General features: G+C 38.5%; 1 protein-coding gene across 3 annotated transcripts; it reads right to left on the bottom strand.

Moving 5' to 3' along the window:
- Positions 1-4,763: 4,763 nt before the first annotated feature.
- On the bottom strand, positions 4,764-12,699 carry NR4A2 (nuclear receptor subfamily 4 group A member 2). Of its 3 annotated transcripts, none has more exons than XM_075609361.1 (8): positions 12,235-12,699; positions 10,564-10,686; positions 9,306-10,168; positions 8,455-8,584; positions 7,655-7,743; positions 6,712-6,914; positions 6,351-6,529; positions 4,764-6,220 (listed from the first exon to the last, which is right to left on the bottom strand). In XM_075609361.1, exons 3-8 carry the CDS (start codon positions 10,164-10,166, stop codon positions 5,964-5,966), a joined length of 1,719 nt encoding a protein of 572 aa, XP_075465476.1. In that variant the 5' UTR covers positions 10,167-10,168; positions 10,564-10,686; positions 12,235-12,699; the 3' UTR covers positions 4,764-5,963. The 3 variants fall into 3 exon arrangements, with proteins under 3 accessions (XP_075465476.1, XP_075465478.1, XP_075465475.1); XM_075609363.1 differs by having other exon boundaries at positions 7,580-7,743; positions 9,306-9,990; positions 12,235-12,696; XM_075609360.1 differs by having other exon boundaries at positions 7,580-7,743; positions 12,235-12,691.
- Positions 12,700-17,620: the final 4,921 nt, after the last annotated feature.

Raw genomic sequence — 17,620 nt, 5'->3', positions numbered from 1 at the left:
TGTGCTTTAAAGCATAATGCTCTTTTGGAATGAATCACTTTTCTGGAAGCAACATGTATGAGTGTTATTTATAATGAACAATGGATTAGCAAAAAAATTACATTTACGGAATTTTTACACAGCAAAACAATATGAGTTTAAGCTTTAAAACGGCATCACTTCTTTTCTGCCATGTTACCATCAACTTTTCGTGCACTTGGGCCAACAATTATGGAAATATCAGAAAAAGTGACGCAAGTTTGCAATGTAAATTTACAGAATGAGGTCATTTATCATGCAAGGGTCCCACAAAAGCTAAACTAACACAACAGGGGACATATATCAATGCCGCAGGAGTGCAAGAGATGCTAAAATAAGGAGATTTGTTGCTGTTTAAGTAACCCATATGCATTAAACATAACCCTTTCACCCCCAAAGGGGGAACGTTTAACATACTGTTTTACAATAGGTAGCAGGCTGCTTTGGCAGGGAAGGGGATAGGAGAGTTACAACCCCTGTGTAGCATCGCTCTATAAAACCCTACAGTGCCTGGACGGCCTGTAATGCTGGGCTTTACTTGGGTTGCAGCGCCCTATCGCCACCGATGGGTTAATGAAAGGGGATTTCATCTAATACTACATTGTCAAACACATAGCCCCAAAATAAATCATTTAATTGTGCATTTATCCATATACAAGAATTCCTGCAAATGCTAATGTGACAATAATAATATTTTTTCCTGCATAGCGCTGACTATCAGCGCAGTGATTTTTGCAGACACTGAGAACCCCTGCCCTGAAGAGCTTACCATCTAATTATAGTATATGATGCACAGGGAAAAGGACTTGCCCAAGGTCACAGGGAGAGCTACTTAGCACTGGGATTCAAACTGGGGTCACTCACAACAAGAGCCATTAACACTGAGATACGCATGAATATGTGAGCCTTTTTTAGGACTACAGTATGTCTTTGTAAGCGTATTTGCAGCAAATTACTCTGAATAAAGCAATTCAACTATGGTATGAATAGAATTCCCTACATGTGCTAAAAATATAGTTACTAGACTAACACAATGCAAATATGGCAGAAATAATTGTGCGATTATTATTTATACCCTTTTGCCTTCCAATGGTGTTGAACAATTGTCAGAACAGTCTGACAATTTATGATGTTTAATTGCATCCCCCAATTTTGCCATTACACCATTTTCAGGTGCTTTTATGAAAATATAAATATGAATGAGGCAAGTTAGTCATTTTTATCATAGGAAAATTGCTAATTATATTAGGAATATTGAGGAATATTTCTAACAATATATATATTTCATGCAAAGATTACCTCAAATTGTATTTCTTATCAATAGGTTACTTTATGCAGCAGGACTGCTTCATTGTTCATATGTCAAATTGGTATCAGCATATCACTAGCAGTGAATATTATTAACTCATTCAGGATCTTCAGAAGATACAATTTACAACTGCAAACATATATAGGGCTCTGTCTGATATGTTATTAAATAAAACGTGCCTCAAAGTAGCCAAAATAGTTATATGTTTCACCTTCACGTTTGTCCTTGCCATGTACTGTATATGTTATAACTGCATTGTCTATGTATAAATATCTTGCCCATAAGCATAGTCAATTGATTGGGTGCTATTTACAGTAGTAGCAAGAATCAAGTAATTGGCTCACAATTCTGCTTGCCTTTGTCCAGCACACCATACTGATGGTCTCTGCTTTTTGGGATATGCACAATGAAAAGAATAACCATGGAATGTGCAGATATAGATATCCTCTTCTTGCAAAAAAATATATATATCTACTGTAGAGCTGCAATTTCTCTAAATAGTAAAAGGTTTTAAGAAAACTAAATGAAGTCAAAGTACTCTTACGACTAAGCAGCAGTCAGGTTTTATTATTTTACATTTCTTCTTGAAAACCATATCATATTTATTTTATCACAGAGCATAAAAAAGGCTTGCTTTTCTCAGAGGGGAACCCCAATCCAGAAATATCAACCAACATACATGGCTATATTTCTAGAAAGCCATAAGGATTTTTTTTTTAAGTAAGTATCCATGTAGAGAGCAGAAAACAACACCAGCAACAAAAGATGATTTAAAAAAAAAAAACAGTATTAAGGATTGCACCTTAAACCCTTTGCAACAAGGACATGTAAGGTATTGCAAGGTAATGCAGTTTCCCCTGGCATTGAAAGAGTTAAGAAAGCTGGAACTGTAATAAAGAATAGCTGCATTTTAACCAAGTCTACATAGGTTTCTACTCTCATGGTTGAGGAGGTATTATATCCAAGAATATCTGACCATTTAATAAGGACAGTATAATTAGCATTCCATAAAGAAATGTAAGAAATAATAAATAATACAATGGAAAGATGTTCAGAGCATAGCAAGTAAATAGATCCCATCATCTAAAATGAAAATAATCTTTTGGACAAGGTAATGAAGATTTGCAAGAAAAGTCTTCATAAAATACATTTTACTCCCTCACTTATAACTTGCTTGAAAAAGAAATTGCATTATTTTAGTTATTTTTACCTTAACATAATCCTTATGTATTCCAAACTATTTTTGTAGTTCTATACCAAGCAGTAAAACCAGAATTTAGATTACATAGATTCAAACAAATTACTGTCTCAACATGTACCTACAAATGAAGGATTCAGTATATTGTAGCATCCTTAAAATGCAATCATATTTTCAGTACAAGGAAGTTTTTCATTCCTCTAATTTAACATGGCTGGAATTTCTGCACATAAAGCTTCTTATTTTAATGATGAAATTCAGAATAAAATACTTTTCTGCAAAAAAAAACATATCTCACCAATAAAATAACAATTATCTATATATTTAAGAGACAGAAAACGAACGATTTATTTCTGTACAAAATGTTTCCGATTTTAAGATTTACTATTTTCCTAATATAGCAATGGGAAAACACTTTCAATCAACATAAAATTATTCATTTTATTTTGTATACTTATTTTTAAGGGGGATTGGTTGTTAGATTGCACTTGAACTCTTAAACATGTATACGATCTGCCCAAAAGAAGATGCAGTTAAATATTTGTATTAAATCACATGTATTGATTGCTAATTCTAAATAGAGAGAGATCAGTGTTTGTTGTTAAAGAAAAAAGATAGAAAAAGGAAGGGTTGGAAATGGATCGATAAGGGGGGGGGTATTATATGGTACAAAAAATATATATAATAATTCGCATCAAGGACATGGTTTTATGGCTCATCTCCATAATTAAAGTTTTTGGTGCAATACCCCCAACCGTTTGTTAGATTCATTATATATTTCATCCAGCGTTTGTTTTCTGCCATAAAGATAAGAATCACCTATCAAACTGATTCCTCACTGAAGGATCAAACAGATGAGAGGAAAAAAAAGAAAAGAAAAACCAACTTGTGAAATATATTGTACACCTGATTTCTTATAATTTGGGGTGTTTTGCTTCATTACTATAGAGCAGGGGGTTTTTTTGCAGCTCATTTTATTCTGAAAATGTTTTGGCTTTCTGGGGGGTTTTCACTCCCAGGACAACATATGTTACATTAAAGAACCAATATATTCTTATGGATTAGGGCTATCCAGAAGGATCAAATCTCCTTGTAGGGTTGTAATATGAGGTTTGCCACTGGGCATGTATGGCGGGTAAGGGGTAGTTGCGCAAAAACTCTGCATTTGTCCTGAATAAAAAATATTTGATCTACAATAGAAATCCCACATAATGAAACAAACGTCTTTCAGATACAATAGAAATATTTCCTATATGTCCCCATATATTACACAATACTCAGTTGCGTTCTACCCTTGTCCAAGCAGTCGGGAAAATGCCAACAAGTGCCTGTTATTTTCTAAGGAACCCTAGTTCTGATAAAGTTATAATGACTTGTTTCTGAATTTCTGTGCCCTGCTTGTTTGCTTACTTGTGATAAGCTTCTCACTATATAATAAGCGCCTTGTCTTTCAAGAGATTGTTCTGTCTCAAGTATATTTTCCCAGCATTAAAAAAAAAAGAGAGAGATATCATCTTAATTGTACAATACAATCTTATCTACTAATCAAATAAGGTAATAGTCAGCACATTGTGTGAATTATTTTAGTATTGGATTTAGACTATCATTATATTAACGCATCATGCCAATTGTACACTGAGTACAGTCAATGAATTCAAAATAAACGATGTCAATTAGAAATCACCCTTTTATAAATGACCCAACATTAATCCAAATGTAATCCTAAACATTAAATAAATTGTTTTATATTGCACTGCTTTTTAGGTATTAGATTATATGCCATATTATTTTTAGTAGCTGCTAAGAATGTAACTTTTTCGCATAACAACTTCCCCCTTCTACTTTTTAACTTACTTTCAAGAAAGTAACTATGTTAAACCTCCTTAAAGGGGAACAATTAGTGGCTTTTGCAATATGCTGACAAACAAGATGAGATTTATAATGAATATATATTCTTGCATCTGCTGTTTAGTAAACGCCTTTTTGGGGACATGATTGTTTTCTAAAACAAAATATGAAACGATGCTGAAAAAACTGTATTAAAATATATCAATAGTAAAATATAACTAACCTTTCATGATTAAGTCCTTTTCCTTTACTTCATTTTACTGACAAAGAAAAATCACAACTTTTTTTTTTCTTCTATGCATCTTTCAATTGTGTTCTGTCCCTTTGCTGCTTTAGCAAATAATACTGTCACTTTGTCTTGGATCTTGGATAGAAATAGGCGAAAGTATATCCGTTTACAGGGTTTTATTGTTGTAAACATTAAATGTTCTTTCTTTCAAAGAAAATAATGATCAGAGGGGGGGGAAATCAGAGTCTCTTAAGTGTCATACACCATAGAAAAAAAGGCAGTGACTTGTAATGTGCCGTACTGGAATATACAAAGAAACATACTACAGATTATGCCAATATTACAAATTTTACTCAAACATGAAATAATATATTAACTGACAATTTTAGACATAATTTTTTTTCAAAGTGCTCAGTAATTTCCAGTGAGTGGTGCATTGGCACGCTGGAAACCGTTAGAAGCTGCTGCATGCAAGTTTAGGTTAGCTTTAGACAACAAAATAATTAAGATATAAACCTTTTATCAACATCAACAGTACATACAACACTTACAAACAAGGAATGTTGGACGGTGTTACAAACACTATGTGTCCCTCTTGTAGGATTATTTTATAGTAATATCTGTGCCCACCTATTTTACAGTTCAGAAAATGTTAAGCTCGGATAACTACCAATCTTTATAAAATCTAACAGACTACATAGTGTCTGAAATACTATTTATATAATATAGACATTACTGAAATAGCAATTGCCTATAACATTTCCCGACCTAGTACTGTATAAACATGCTTCCCTTTTTTATGCATTAGAGCTTTTTTTTATCTCTTTGTAATTTAATTATTTTATTTTTTTGCAAAACACAGCTTTTAGAATCGGTTTAATATTTATTCATAAATAGGCACAAAATAATTAAAAATAGCTCAATTGTATCTGATACATGTACAAGCCTTTTCCTTCTTTCATGCCACCCACTGAACATTTATTTTCACAATATATTACAGCTTTCTTGTACAGCAGAAAACTTTAGTCTCTGAAAGGGCGTTAATGTGGGCCACCTTAATACTTTTTACTAAGATCATTCTTAGTTGCACCTAGTAATGTAAGAGATATTTTCATTATATTTAGCAGTTGTTCTTCTAATACATGAATCGTGTCAACTGATAATAAAACGTTGATAGCAGTGTATTTGTAGAGTCCATTCTCAGAATCCTTGCCATTGTGCTAGAATGCCCCATCACCATCTGTCACTGGTTAAGAGATACCATTAGTCTCTGCTGGCAATTAGGCACCCAAGCTGCATCTGTTCGCTTGCGGTCCTTCAGCCAGGTAACGTTATTTGGAGTTCATTGAAATGGGAGAGTCTTAAAAAGGTAAGGTGTCCAGAAATAGTTTATCAATGATTGCTGGAGGTGGTACCAAATCTTCCAGTTTCAGGTAGAAAATGCGCTGGAGCCCCTGTGTGCAAAGTGTGCGGAGTTCAGGCAGCTTCCCCAGAAGTTTGGAAAGGTAGTTTGGGCGATTTAATCCCCCATTATTAAAAGTCACATGGTCTTTGAGGCAGTTTACTATCTTGTTTTGGAGTTCTTCCACTCGCTTGGGTTCCTTCAACCCATGTCTCTCTGTAGAAAAGAAGAATGGAACAAAGACATGTTTCACTGTTTGAGGTTTCCATCATGTTTCCATAGATCTACTTATAAAATGCATCCATTAGTAAGATGTATTTTGTACTACAGTAGATAAGATACTGACCTGTGACCATGGCCAGTGCAGCAATACAGGAAAAAGCCGAGATGTCTATGTTCATATTCTGCAAGTTGGAAGAAAATTCAACGATTGAGTCTATCCATTCACCAAAACCACGGACACATTGCAACCTGTGCAAGACCACCCCATTGCAGAAGATGAGTTTTCCCTCAGCTGGGTTAGACCTGCAATTAGTTATAAAAAAAAAAGTAGAAAAAAAAAAGACAAAAAAAAAAACTAATTAGTATGGGAATAATAAATTGGCATTTAAAAGACTTGTAATTACTGAGGAGCCAATAAAATGCAAATCAATTGACCTTGAAAGAGGGTTGCTTATATAACAATTAAGACCTAATTTGGTAATTACCTGTATGCTAACCGCAACACGAAAAGTTCAAGGAAAGCAGATTCAAATAGAAGATCTTGGTCCTGTTTATGTAGATCAGAGAAGCCTGGGATTTTTTCTGCCCATCCTCTGATGATCTCCATGGAGCCAGTCAACAGATCATAGAACTGCTGGATGTGTTGAGTGTCATCTCCATTTATCTGATATTCTGGGTTAGCTTGGAACTGGAATTCATATAAAAAAATCCACTTAATGAGGTTTTCTAAAATATATAACCCGTGAAATTGCTAACCTCATTTATAGTAAGGGAGCTTGGCTTTTATAACAATTAAAACTCTCTCTGACCAGTAAGGAAATTAGATGTTCCATTGCAATTAATTCAATCAGGGATGGTGCCACAAGGTCTCTACTTCAAGTGTATAAATTGCCTTTTACTACTGTGGAATTCAGAATGATTGGTCTGTCTTTGAAAATATAGCAAGTCCTTAAAATATCAAAATAACGACCTGCAAAACTGCAGCAAACTGCTTCTCAAATATTCCTGGTGTGTGTTTTCTCTGTGTACACAGTCCAAGCTGTTTAAGTTTAAAGACGTAATTATGTCAAAGCCAGTTGTGCAAATAGAGCAGTACGTGTGTAACATTAGAGGAAAGTTTATTTATGTGTGAAGATACCAAAAAGGTGTCTTATGAAATTAGTTTTTATGCTAAACTTAAGAAGGCAGCAAATTGGTATTCACGTGAATGAAAACATATATACTTATGGATGAAAGTGTACAGAGAAAAATAATGTATTTGCAGAATGAGTGTGTTTTGTTTCTAATGCCCTGTGTTGACAGGGAATTGCAGTTAACAGCTATCCATCTCTGCTCACAGTATCTCCCACTTACCCTGGAATAGTCCAGGCTGCTCATTGCCGGATTGGAGTCGACGTGGGCTCTCACTAGTGCACTGATCAGACTCACCGGTGGGCTAGGGGGTGATGGCTCCTGGGGGCTCTTGGGCTTGGAAGGCAAGCGACCCCTCCGACCTTTCAAACTGTCTGTACGAACCACTGCAACCAGAAAAAGATCAGGATGTTCAAGATTCAGTTCCCACTCACATTCTTGCCACACATTTTATTCTTCTCCATTACAAAGGCACTGTTCTTGACTTCAGCCTGCATGCTGTTCAGATGTGACTAATTTATGGAAAACACAGTCCACATAATAAATGTTGTAAAAGGAACTCACAGGCATGACAATTAGTACAGTATGTGTATAATACACAGATCACTTAATCTGTAAATAATGAGATTTCCATTAACTCTTTGGTAAAAAAAAAAAAAAAAAAAAAACTGTGTTGTGTCCTGTAGAAAGGGATGGTATATTTTGTTTGTAGGCAGTGAATATATATATATATATATATATATATATATACATACATACATACATACATACACACACACACACACACACACACACACACACACACACACACACACACACACACACATATATATATACACACACACACATTTATGTATGCTAGGTGATAATGGTTGAAAGGCAGGGTTGCAGACCTGTCTAAGACATGTGAAGGTGCTCACAAGTGATATTCTTTCTTTATTTATTTTTTATATATATATCTGTGTGTGTGTGTGTGTGTGTGTGTGTGTGTGTGTGTGTGTGTGTGTGTGTGTGTGTGTGTGTGTGTGTGTGTGTGTGTGTGTGTGTGTGTGTGTGTGTGTGTGTGTAAAACATTTAAAGATGGTGTCATCATGTACCTTCTTTGACCATGCCAACTACTAGGCACTTTTGAAACCGACAGTACTGACATCTATTTCTGCGTCGTTTGTCAACTGGACAGTTTTTATTTGCTAGACAAACATATTTCGCATTTTTCTGGACCGTGCGCTGAAAGAGAAGGGGGAAAAAGAGGAATTAGACGTGATTTGTTAATTTCTATTAAATCCAGCATTACAAGTGATGAGGATAACGTGTCTGAACGGCTGCGGCTTTTGTGCAGGGCATTTAACAGGAGAAAATTGATAGCGTTAACATTTGAGCTGTTCTTTCAGCTTCTAGCTGTGTTTTATATGCCAAGAGAAGAAGGGGTAGACGTTCAGTAAATACAAATCCGTGGGCATTCATATTATTTACATTCCTTGGAGACCTTCTCTATTTAAAATGATAAGATTATTCAATCAGGATGGTGAAATAAAGAGATCACTTAATTTTACCATAGGGAATTCTGTTCCACTTGGTTAGCTTAGACACGGTTCTCTGTCCTAACCAATTTAAATCTAAAGGGGAAGGCTGCTTATAGCACATGCAAATACAAATGTTCAACTAAATACAACTTCCCAGTTAGAAAGACACCTTGAGCGACTGATGTAAGCACTAAAAAACAGAACCTAATTGTTCTCAATGCCTTTCCCGTTTAGATTAACTTGTTAGACAACATACAAAATATTATATGTATTGAATACGTTATCAGTTGTAATTCTTCATTCTTATAGTTTGTTATCATGTGGATTATTATTCATTGGTCTACCCCAACTTGATGGTGGTATTATATTCTTATGTACAAAAGGCTGTCAATGACATAATTATCTTTAATATGCCTTGTACTAACCTTAAAAAATCCTTTGCATCCTTCACATGTACGAACTCCATAGTGTTGGCAGGCAGCATTGTCCCCACATACAGCACAGAGACCCTCATTTGATGGTGACCCTCGGGATGGTGGTGAAGGTACCTGGTTGTCAATCAGTTGGGAAGCATGGCTAAGTTGGAGCCCAGGAAAGCCCATGGATGCCTGTTTTCTGATAGGATTTGGAACGGCAAAAGTCTGTCCGTCTATCACATGATGGGCTCCGGAAGTCTCGGGGTTCATGGACACATGATGGCCATCAAACCTCATTTGACAACTGGATACGGGTGTCCCTGGAGGAGATTGCTTGAAAGAGAACAAGGAAAGCCTGGATACAGGAGCTTTCCTCTGATCAATCATGTGGGTGGTGGCCACGTAATTTTGATGGAAGCTGTGAAGAGAGCCAGGGTCATCCCACATTGGACTGTGTTGGACAGAGAAACCTGGAGTGGTGGAAGTTGGGGGCGATGATGGTTTGTAGTACACAGAGCCTGAATGCGCCATCATCTCGTCGGGTTGATGTGGAAGGTGGCTGTGTTGCTGGTAGCTGTGCATCTGAATATCTTCAACTTTTATAGAAGACTGCTGGCCAGGGATTGGCATTTGATACAAGCAAGGTGGCTTGACGTCGTAGCTTGTACTGTAGTTGTCCATAAAGGTACTAAAGCTGGGGAGAGAAGTGGTGGCAGTGATTTCAGTGTTGGTGAGGTCCATGCTAAACTTGACAAACTCTGGAGTTAAGAAATCGGAGCTGTATTCTCCTGAAGAGTGGTAACTGTAGCTCTGGGAAGCTGGGCTGGCTCCTTGAGGCGATGACCCATACTGAGCCTGAACACAGGGCATGGCTGTAAATGAAACAATTTAATAGATACCCATACTGTTCAACTGCACACTCTCTCCCCAATCTACACCTGATTATGGCTTATTGTTTCATTTATCATTCTTTCATTTAGACATTAATTCTAGGACTTAATTACAAACTTGAATTTATGATGTCTACTTTATGTAATTTGTTTGCAACTTTTTAAGCACATGAAATGTTTGAGACTGCACAATAAACGCAATGCATGCTCTACCCCCATTCTGCTATACAATGTTTCCTTATTACAGTATTTGCTCTAGCTTAAAACAATCACGGTATAACTTTTAAATGACATTTTCCAATGCTGCTAATGAGGTACAGTTGCCTTGTACCCCAATGTATTGTCTGACTCCTAACAAGAAATGAAGAGCAACAAACCTTCAGCCGGAGTGCAGGCGTTTTCGATGAAAGTAAAGGAGGACAGTGTTGTAATTCTTGTTGGGACAAACTTTCCAGGATTTAAACTATTCCGTTTAGAGCCCAGTCTGTCCGCAAAGGTTTCTGAAACAGAAATGCATTATTAAGCATGATATTAATGCAGCCACTGATGTCTCCATTTGTTCATAATAACCAATGCCATGTTATTTCTTTAACATAGGGATTCCGTTAATAGAGGGCCTTTTAAAGACAGTACTCCAACATATAGTATTGACTCATAGCAAAATTAGAAAACAAGTGGTACTTTAAGGCAAACTCTTTGCTGAACATGAGTCATTGACACTCTAATTCATTGCAAATAGACTACTAATATTTGAGTCACTGTGCAGTTTACACTTTCTTCGAGTGTGTATAGCTATTCAATTAGTGAATTTCATAGCAAGCCATGAGAATTTTCCATACAATAAATAAAAGGATCCTGTGTGTTGTAAAGGTACAGTATACACACAAGGAGGCCTAATAGTATTCACAGACATTACATATTTATTAATGCATCTATTAGATTTGTGTCTAAATGAGAAAAGGTTGTCATATTTTAGTTTATAACCTGAAACACGTTCTCGTGTTTGTGTACAACGGAAGGAACAGTTTTTTTCAGCATACATACATTTGAAATATACAAGTGACATCAAAGAGTAACTTTCAGCACTTGATCTTACTGTGTTCTTAACCCATTAACAAAACGTTAAAATGATTAGATCTTTTGTAAAACGGTTTTCTCTGTAAACAAAGTAATGTTGTTGCTGGACAAGCCACACTTTTTACTTACATTCGTCATTTAAAAAAAAATATTGTGACTTTTAACGTGTCTGCCTGCATGTGTTAGATCTGAATCTGCGCCAGTCAGCCATGTATACAGAATGAAATGAAAACCTCTTTCAAAATCCCTTATTAGTGTAATACATAATATCAAGGCATCCAGTTGTTCAATATTAATTGGTTTGCATCACCTCTTTCAGCTGATGGCCCATGTACAGTAACTAGGAGACCGGAAAATCACCTCCCCCAAAGCCAGCAGGGTAACTACACTACATGCAACCAGCAGCATTTCCACCTAAGCATTCACAGTTTTAAAGGATCGTGTGAGTGTGTGTGTATATATACATATACACACACACACACACACACACACACACACACACACACACACACATACATAAGAGTAAAATAATAAAAAACAGATGGAAGGCTGTCCAACAGCACGTTATTTTCTCAGAGCAACTGACACGTAGATAAACGATCTATAATCAAACATGATAGATATTCAACAACTTTTATCCAACACAAAAAACAAGACTCAGGGCCCATCTGTGAGTTATCTTTATGGTATTTTAGCAACTATACTTTTACTGCTTGTTGGATACTTGTAGGGGAGATATATATATATATATATATATATATTAGGGGATGAGTATATATAGCAACTCTTGCTTATCAAGTCTGCATTCAATATGCAACAAAAATAATATATTATGACCACTGAGACATTTTGCAGAAATCTGGAAAAATGCACCATATGCACCAGACATAGTGTTTAATACACATAACGTGGATATTAGCATCGGTTTGATTAAAGCAGCCAAAACAACAGAAAACAAAATAAACACTTACTTGCAGTGCTATAGGAGAGGCGTCTCTATGCATCCAGATGTTTGCACATCCTAGGTTAGACTGGTAGGAATCAGACCAATGCAGAGAACTTGCATGAGTTTCTATGGGAGTACAGCACTAGTTAGGCAGCACACTGAGCTAGCCTGACCGACTGGCCCTTCCCTCCAATGTGCCTTTGTTTATGTGGGCTCTGTATTCCACTGCTATCATACACTACAAGCCGCAAGCGTCAACCGACGTCAGCGCCCGCCGGCCAATCAGCGAGCTCAAGGGCTTGCTCAGTCTGTGTAGTTGGCCCGTTCTTGCTTTGGTAAATTTCCGACGTGACGTCACAGCCAGAGCAGGTTTTTAAGGTGGGAGCAACTCGGGTTGTCACTTCGAGCAGAGCTTTCCTATTGTGGGTAACCCCCAGATCCATGGAAACGGGCATGTGTCTGTGTGCGTGTTTGTGTGCATATGCTTTGAAAGCGGCTGAGAAAAATGTATGCAACACACAAAAGAAAGGAGTTCTAAAGGGAGCAAACAAAATGTGTGTGTATCTGTATTCATGCCACTGATACTGTACATGACAATCATACTGTATATATATTTATGTCTTCCAGCTTTTATATATCATATCTAATGTGTCCCCTCTGCCCCCTCTCCTCTCCCCACCCCCCCCCCCCCCCCCACCCTCCTGTCCCCCAAACAACAATTTCCATGTCAAAATATCACACGTGTGCAGAGGGATGATAGTGTACCTTTTTGGGGGGTGAGTAGTGGCAGAACATGTGAAATACTCATTTAACCCTGTTTGAGATTTAAATAATGCTTTTTTTTTTTTGCTTTAACCATTTCAGCAGTATAGAACAATTCTAGAAACCTGCTACCAATGAAGTGAGTTATGAGAACCCTTTTTTTTTTAACACATAAGTAACCTTGTCACATTTGAGTCATCAATATCAAAGTTACATTATATTTCCATATTCATATGCAGTGTGTCTCCTGTAATTAGCCATGTGAGTTAGAAAGTAATCTCTCTAATGTCTTATAATAGCATCCAGGATTACTTTCCTGTATTCAAATAGGCTTAAAGTTTCTTGTACTTTCTAAAGTAAGCTCATCATCACCATCCAGAAATCCTGCAATGCAATTGATAGGAATTCCCTTCTGCTTTGTTAACCTGTAGTAGCAACTTCTGCCCCCTTTAAGGATGCAGCTGCTTTCTCCTGGAATTGGCACACAAAGTGCTCTGTGCAATGCTAATAAACCAGTCCCCAGGTTATTAGAGAGTAAAGTAGAAACCAACCCTATTTCTGACAGCACTGAAGGAACTCAAAATATAACAAGAAAAAAGGACAATGGTGTGTTCTCAATGCAGGAATTTAAAGGGAACGGCCCGTTGAATTTAATTAATTGTCACGGTATGAGAAAGAAAAATATGATTTTACAAAAGTAAGCAAGTCAGTATATGCCTTTATGCTTAGATGGGTTGACATTTTGCACATATGCTGAGTTAAAAAAAAAAACACAGTGAAACGTGTAATGCTGTTCTGTTAATATGGAAAGTGCCACAGGAAACAGGCAAAGGGATGTATTGAATTTATGGAAGAGAGGATAAATAAATTCATGTTTTTACCCATTAAACACAGCATCCTAATAACTTGCTTATTTGCTGGGGAAGGAAGCACTAAATGTGTCAGCCTTCCCAGCAAATAAAGAGTTCATTTTTTACAGTAGTGTACACTTAGGCCACAGAACAGGTGTTAAAGCACATTTAGTAATGCACTGATAGAAACAGACAAAGGATAATGGTCATACAGGATGGAACATTTTGACAATGCTGGTATAGGTATGTCTAAGGAAGCGTTCAAATTATTAAATTGTGTTCTTTCCTAGTAGACACATGTGCCATGAATAACCCCCCACTCCCCTCCCCAAGAAAACTACAGACAGAGATGAAGACAGCTACTGCCAAATAACACTGTCAAGGCACTAGAACATTGTCAAGATTAAGGTTACAGCTACTGTCCCTGGTCACTGACCCTAAATGCTGGAGATGAATAGGAGAGCAGAGAGGGTGTAATTAAAAGCAGTCAATCATATGTGTGTTAAAGAAACGGGATATTTCCCAATGAATAGCAAAACAAATAAGACCAGCCTGAGTGGCACAGTCGCCCACTAAGCAGTTTACACAACATAAGCTTCATGAGTTTAGATATTTAGATGTGTAGGTACTCAAAAGTACTGTGCATTTAATATTTATCTCCACGTTTACCTTGGTGCAGATACAGTCTATGTGCACTGGGTTGGTGACTATATTCAAGTGATCGTGTGTCCTGCTTTCCTAGCTGCAGGATTGAATATTTTGCATGTGGATGTGGTACCTGTGTGGCTATGTATGTTCAGGAGAAAAACAATCTATTTTGTGACCTTTAGAAGCCTCTTGCAGTTGCCCACAGACTGAGAAGAGGAATAGACGAGTAACACGTGTTCCATGAGATTTTTATGTGATATAAGGAAGTGTTTTATGAATTGTAGTGAAACACTAAGCTTATAAATCGGAGCTTCTTACTGGTCTGATCGCTACTCTCTTGGGATAGTAATTTCATGCAGCCAACAGGTGAACATTTAGAGTAATGTGCTGGTTATTTTCCCCTTACCATTTATGCCTGAACCACATCAAGCCATATATACAACTTAAGCCAAAATCAATACCTTCCCTGAAGAAATGTGCGCAGATATATCTGCTGTGTAAAATGTCTTTAGAAAGAGTAAACTGCTCTATTTTATTACTAATTATGATATATGAAATATACTCTCAAACAGCATGACAGTGCCCGTGCAATGTGCCACAAGGCTAATGAGAGGGAGTTGGATTAATAACATCTGGGATCAAAGGACATACAGAGGAAAGGGAGATCATTTTAAGAAACGGGAAAAGACCATTTGGGAGCACAGGTTTCCCATGGGTATAAAATCAGCAGCTACCATGGAATATAAGAAATCATTGTCACTGATCAGGGCAATCTCATGTAGTAACTCAATTTAGTGCCAATGCAAGTGTATCCGGATTGCAGAACATGCATAATAGTAACTAATGCTCTTAAAGGACACACTACCCTGTATAGAAATATATCTGCTTTTACAGAAAGTACATTCACTTCAGAATACCCCTCCACATCATGCAGAATACCACCCTCATCATGCGGAATATACCCCTCTAGTCATGCAGAATACCCCCCCCCCCCCCCCGCTCATTATGCATAATACCCCCTCATTTTGCAGAATACCCCCACATCATGCAGAATACCCCCTCATCATGCAAAATACCACCCTCATCATGCGGAATATACCCCTCTAGTCATGCAGAATACCCCCCCTCCCCCGCTCATTATGCATAATACCCCCTCATTATGCAGAATACCCCCTCATCATGCAGAATACCCCCTCATCATGCAGAACACACACCCTCATCATGCAGAATACCCCCCAGTATGCAGAATACCCCCCACAGTTTGCAGAATACCCCTTCATCATGCGGAATACACCCCTCATCGTGCAGAATACCCCCTCGCAAAGCAGACTACCCCCTCATCATGCGGAATACACCATCATCATGCAGAATACCCCCTCATCATGCAGAATACCCCCTCATTATGCAGAATACCCCCCATCATGCAGAATACCCCCCTCATTATGCAGAATACCCCCCTCATTTTGTAGAATACCCCCTCATCATGCGGAATACACCCCTCATCATGCAGAATATCCCCTCATCAAGCAGAATACCCCCTCATCATGCAGAATACCCCCTCATCATGCAGAATATCTCCCTCATCATGCAAATACACACCCCTTATCATGTACCCTATCTGCCCAATATCCAGTATGGCAGTATTATAACTGTAACTGGGTGCATGTTTACAGTGTATTGGTAAAGGGTTACACCAGCAGTTTAATTGGGATTACACCCCTTCTGTTGATGGTACTGCAGTAGTAAAATCTGTAAGTGGTCACAAATCTTTCAACAGGTGAACAGGATAATTACACACACACACACACACAAACACACCATAGTTAACATGTCCAAGTGCCAACGCTTACACAAGACAGTATTGTCTGTCATTGGCTACATGAATCTGAAGGGGTTAATTCACTAACGTCTGTGTGTCTGTGTGTCTGTGTGTACACACACACACACACACACACACACACACACACACACACACACACACACAACTTTACAACGAGGGCTCCTTGGAGTCTCCCATGTGTGAGTGTATCTTGTGGACCCCTGTGCCAGGAGCAGTATAATAGTCAGGCCGGGGTGTCCCCGGGACCCGGTTCTGTTCAGCAGAGAGGAGGCGCCGCTGGCTGACCCGGCCCCTGCCCGCAAGCTTCCCCTTTATCTGATTGCAAAGGCGCTATTTATAACAACACACACAAAGAAACAGAATAGCAAGCCGGCACGGTTCTGTGCGTCCATTTATAGAGCAGCTATAAAAAGGAGTGGGAGGGAGTTACAGAGGGGTGAACCGGCTCAACCACCTTAACTTTCCCAACCGCTCACACTGTGGGAGCTCATTAGCATGGAGGGGAGCGTCAGACACGGCGGGCGGAGCTGCTCCGTCTAACGAAAGGGAAAAAGTGAGCCGGGGACGGAAGTCAGGCGTGTGACGCAGGGGGCGCCACCATTGACGCAACCGGGCGTCTGGGCCAAAAATAGCAGCACCGCCCCTCACCCTCCTACTCCTCTCTGCTGCTCCGCTGACACTGCAGAGGGGAGCTCACCCGTGAAGCTGTGCCCCAGCGTGGGGCCTCCCCTCCCCCTTACTACTATTGTGGAGGGTAAAGTAACATGGATGTTAAATGTCACACACCCAAATAAGTTAGATGAGTGTGCGTGAGAAAGACTTTCATTTTTAACTCTGTATTTTTCCATAATACACACACATATATATAAAAAAGTGTATGTGCACACATATATATATACATATATATATATATATATATATATATATATATATATATATACACACATACATACACACATACATACACACACATACACGTATGTGTTCAAGTGAAATTCTGTAGGTCTATGAGCACTGCTGCAAAACATGTCAAACTAGGCTGCAGCCATGCAGGGAGCGGGTAGGCTGGCGCTCGTGCGCTGCGTCCTGCGCGGCCGGGCGATTAGTGGCTGGCTAGGTGCGCACTCGTCTGGGGGCGCGGTCACGACGTCACGGAGCTGGTTCGTCCTCATTGGGCGAACCATCCACGTGGCGCGCTTGCGAGCGGCAAAATCAAATTTGCTTGCTCTGCAAGCATCTAAGCGCAGAGCATGCGCAGGCGCTTGCTCACGCTGGCCACACGTTGCCTCAATGTGTTTCAGAGCGGCCAG

The sequence above is a fragment of the Ascaphus truei genome, chromosome 7 (assembly GCF_040206685.1).
Source record: "Ascaphus truei isolate aAscTru1 chromosome 7, aAscTru1.hap1, whole genome shotgun sequence".
Classification (NCBI taxonomy): domain Eukaryota; kingdom Metazoa; phylum Chordata; class Amphibia; order Anura; family Ascaphidae; genus Ascaphus; species Ascaphus truei.
Note: the sequence above shows the minus strand (reverse complement) of the source record. Positions and strands in the feature narration are given on the sequence as shown.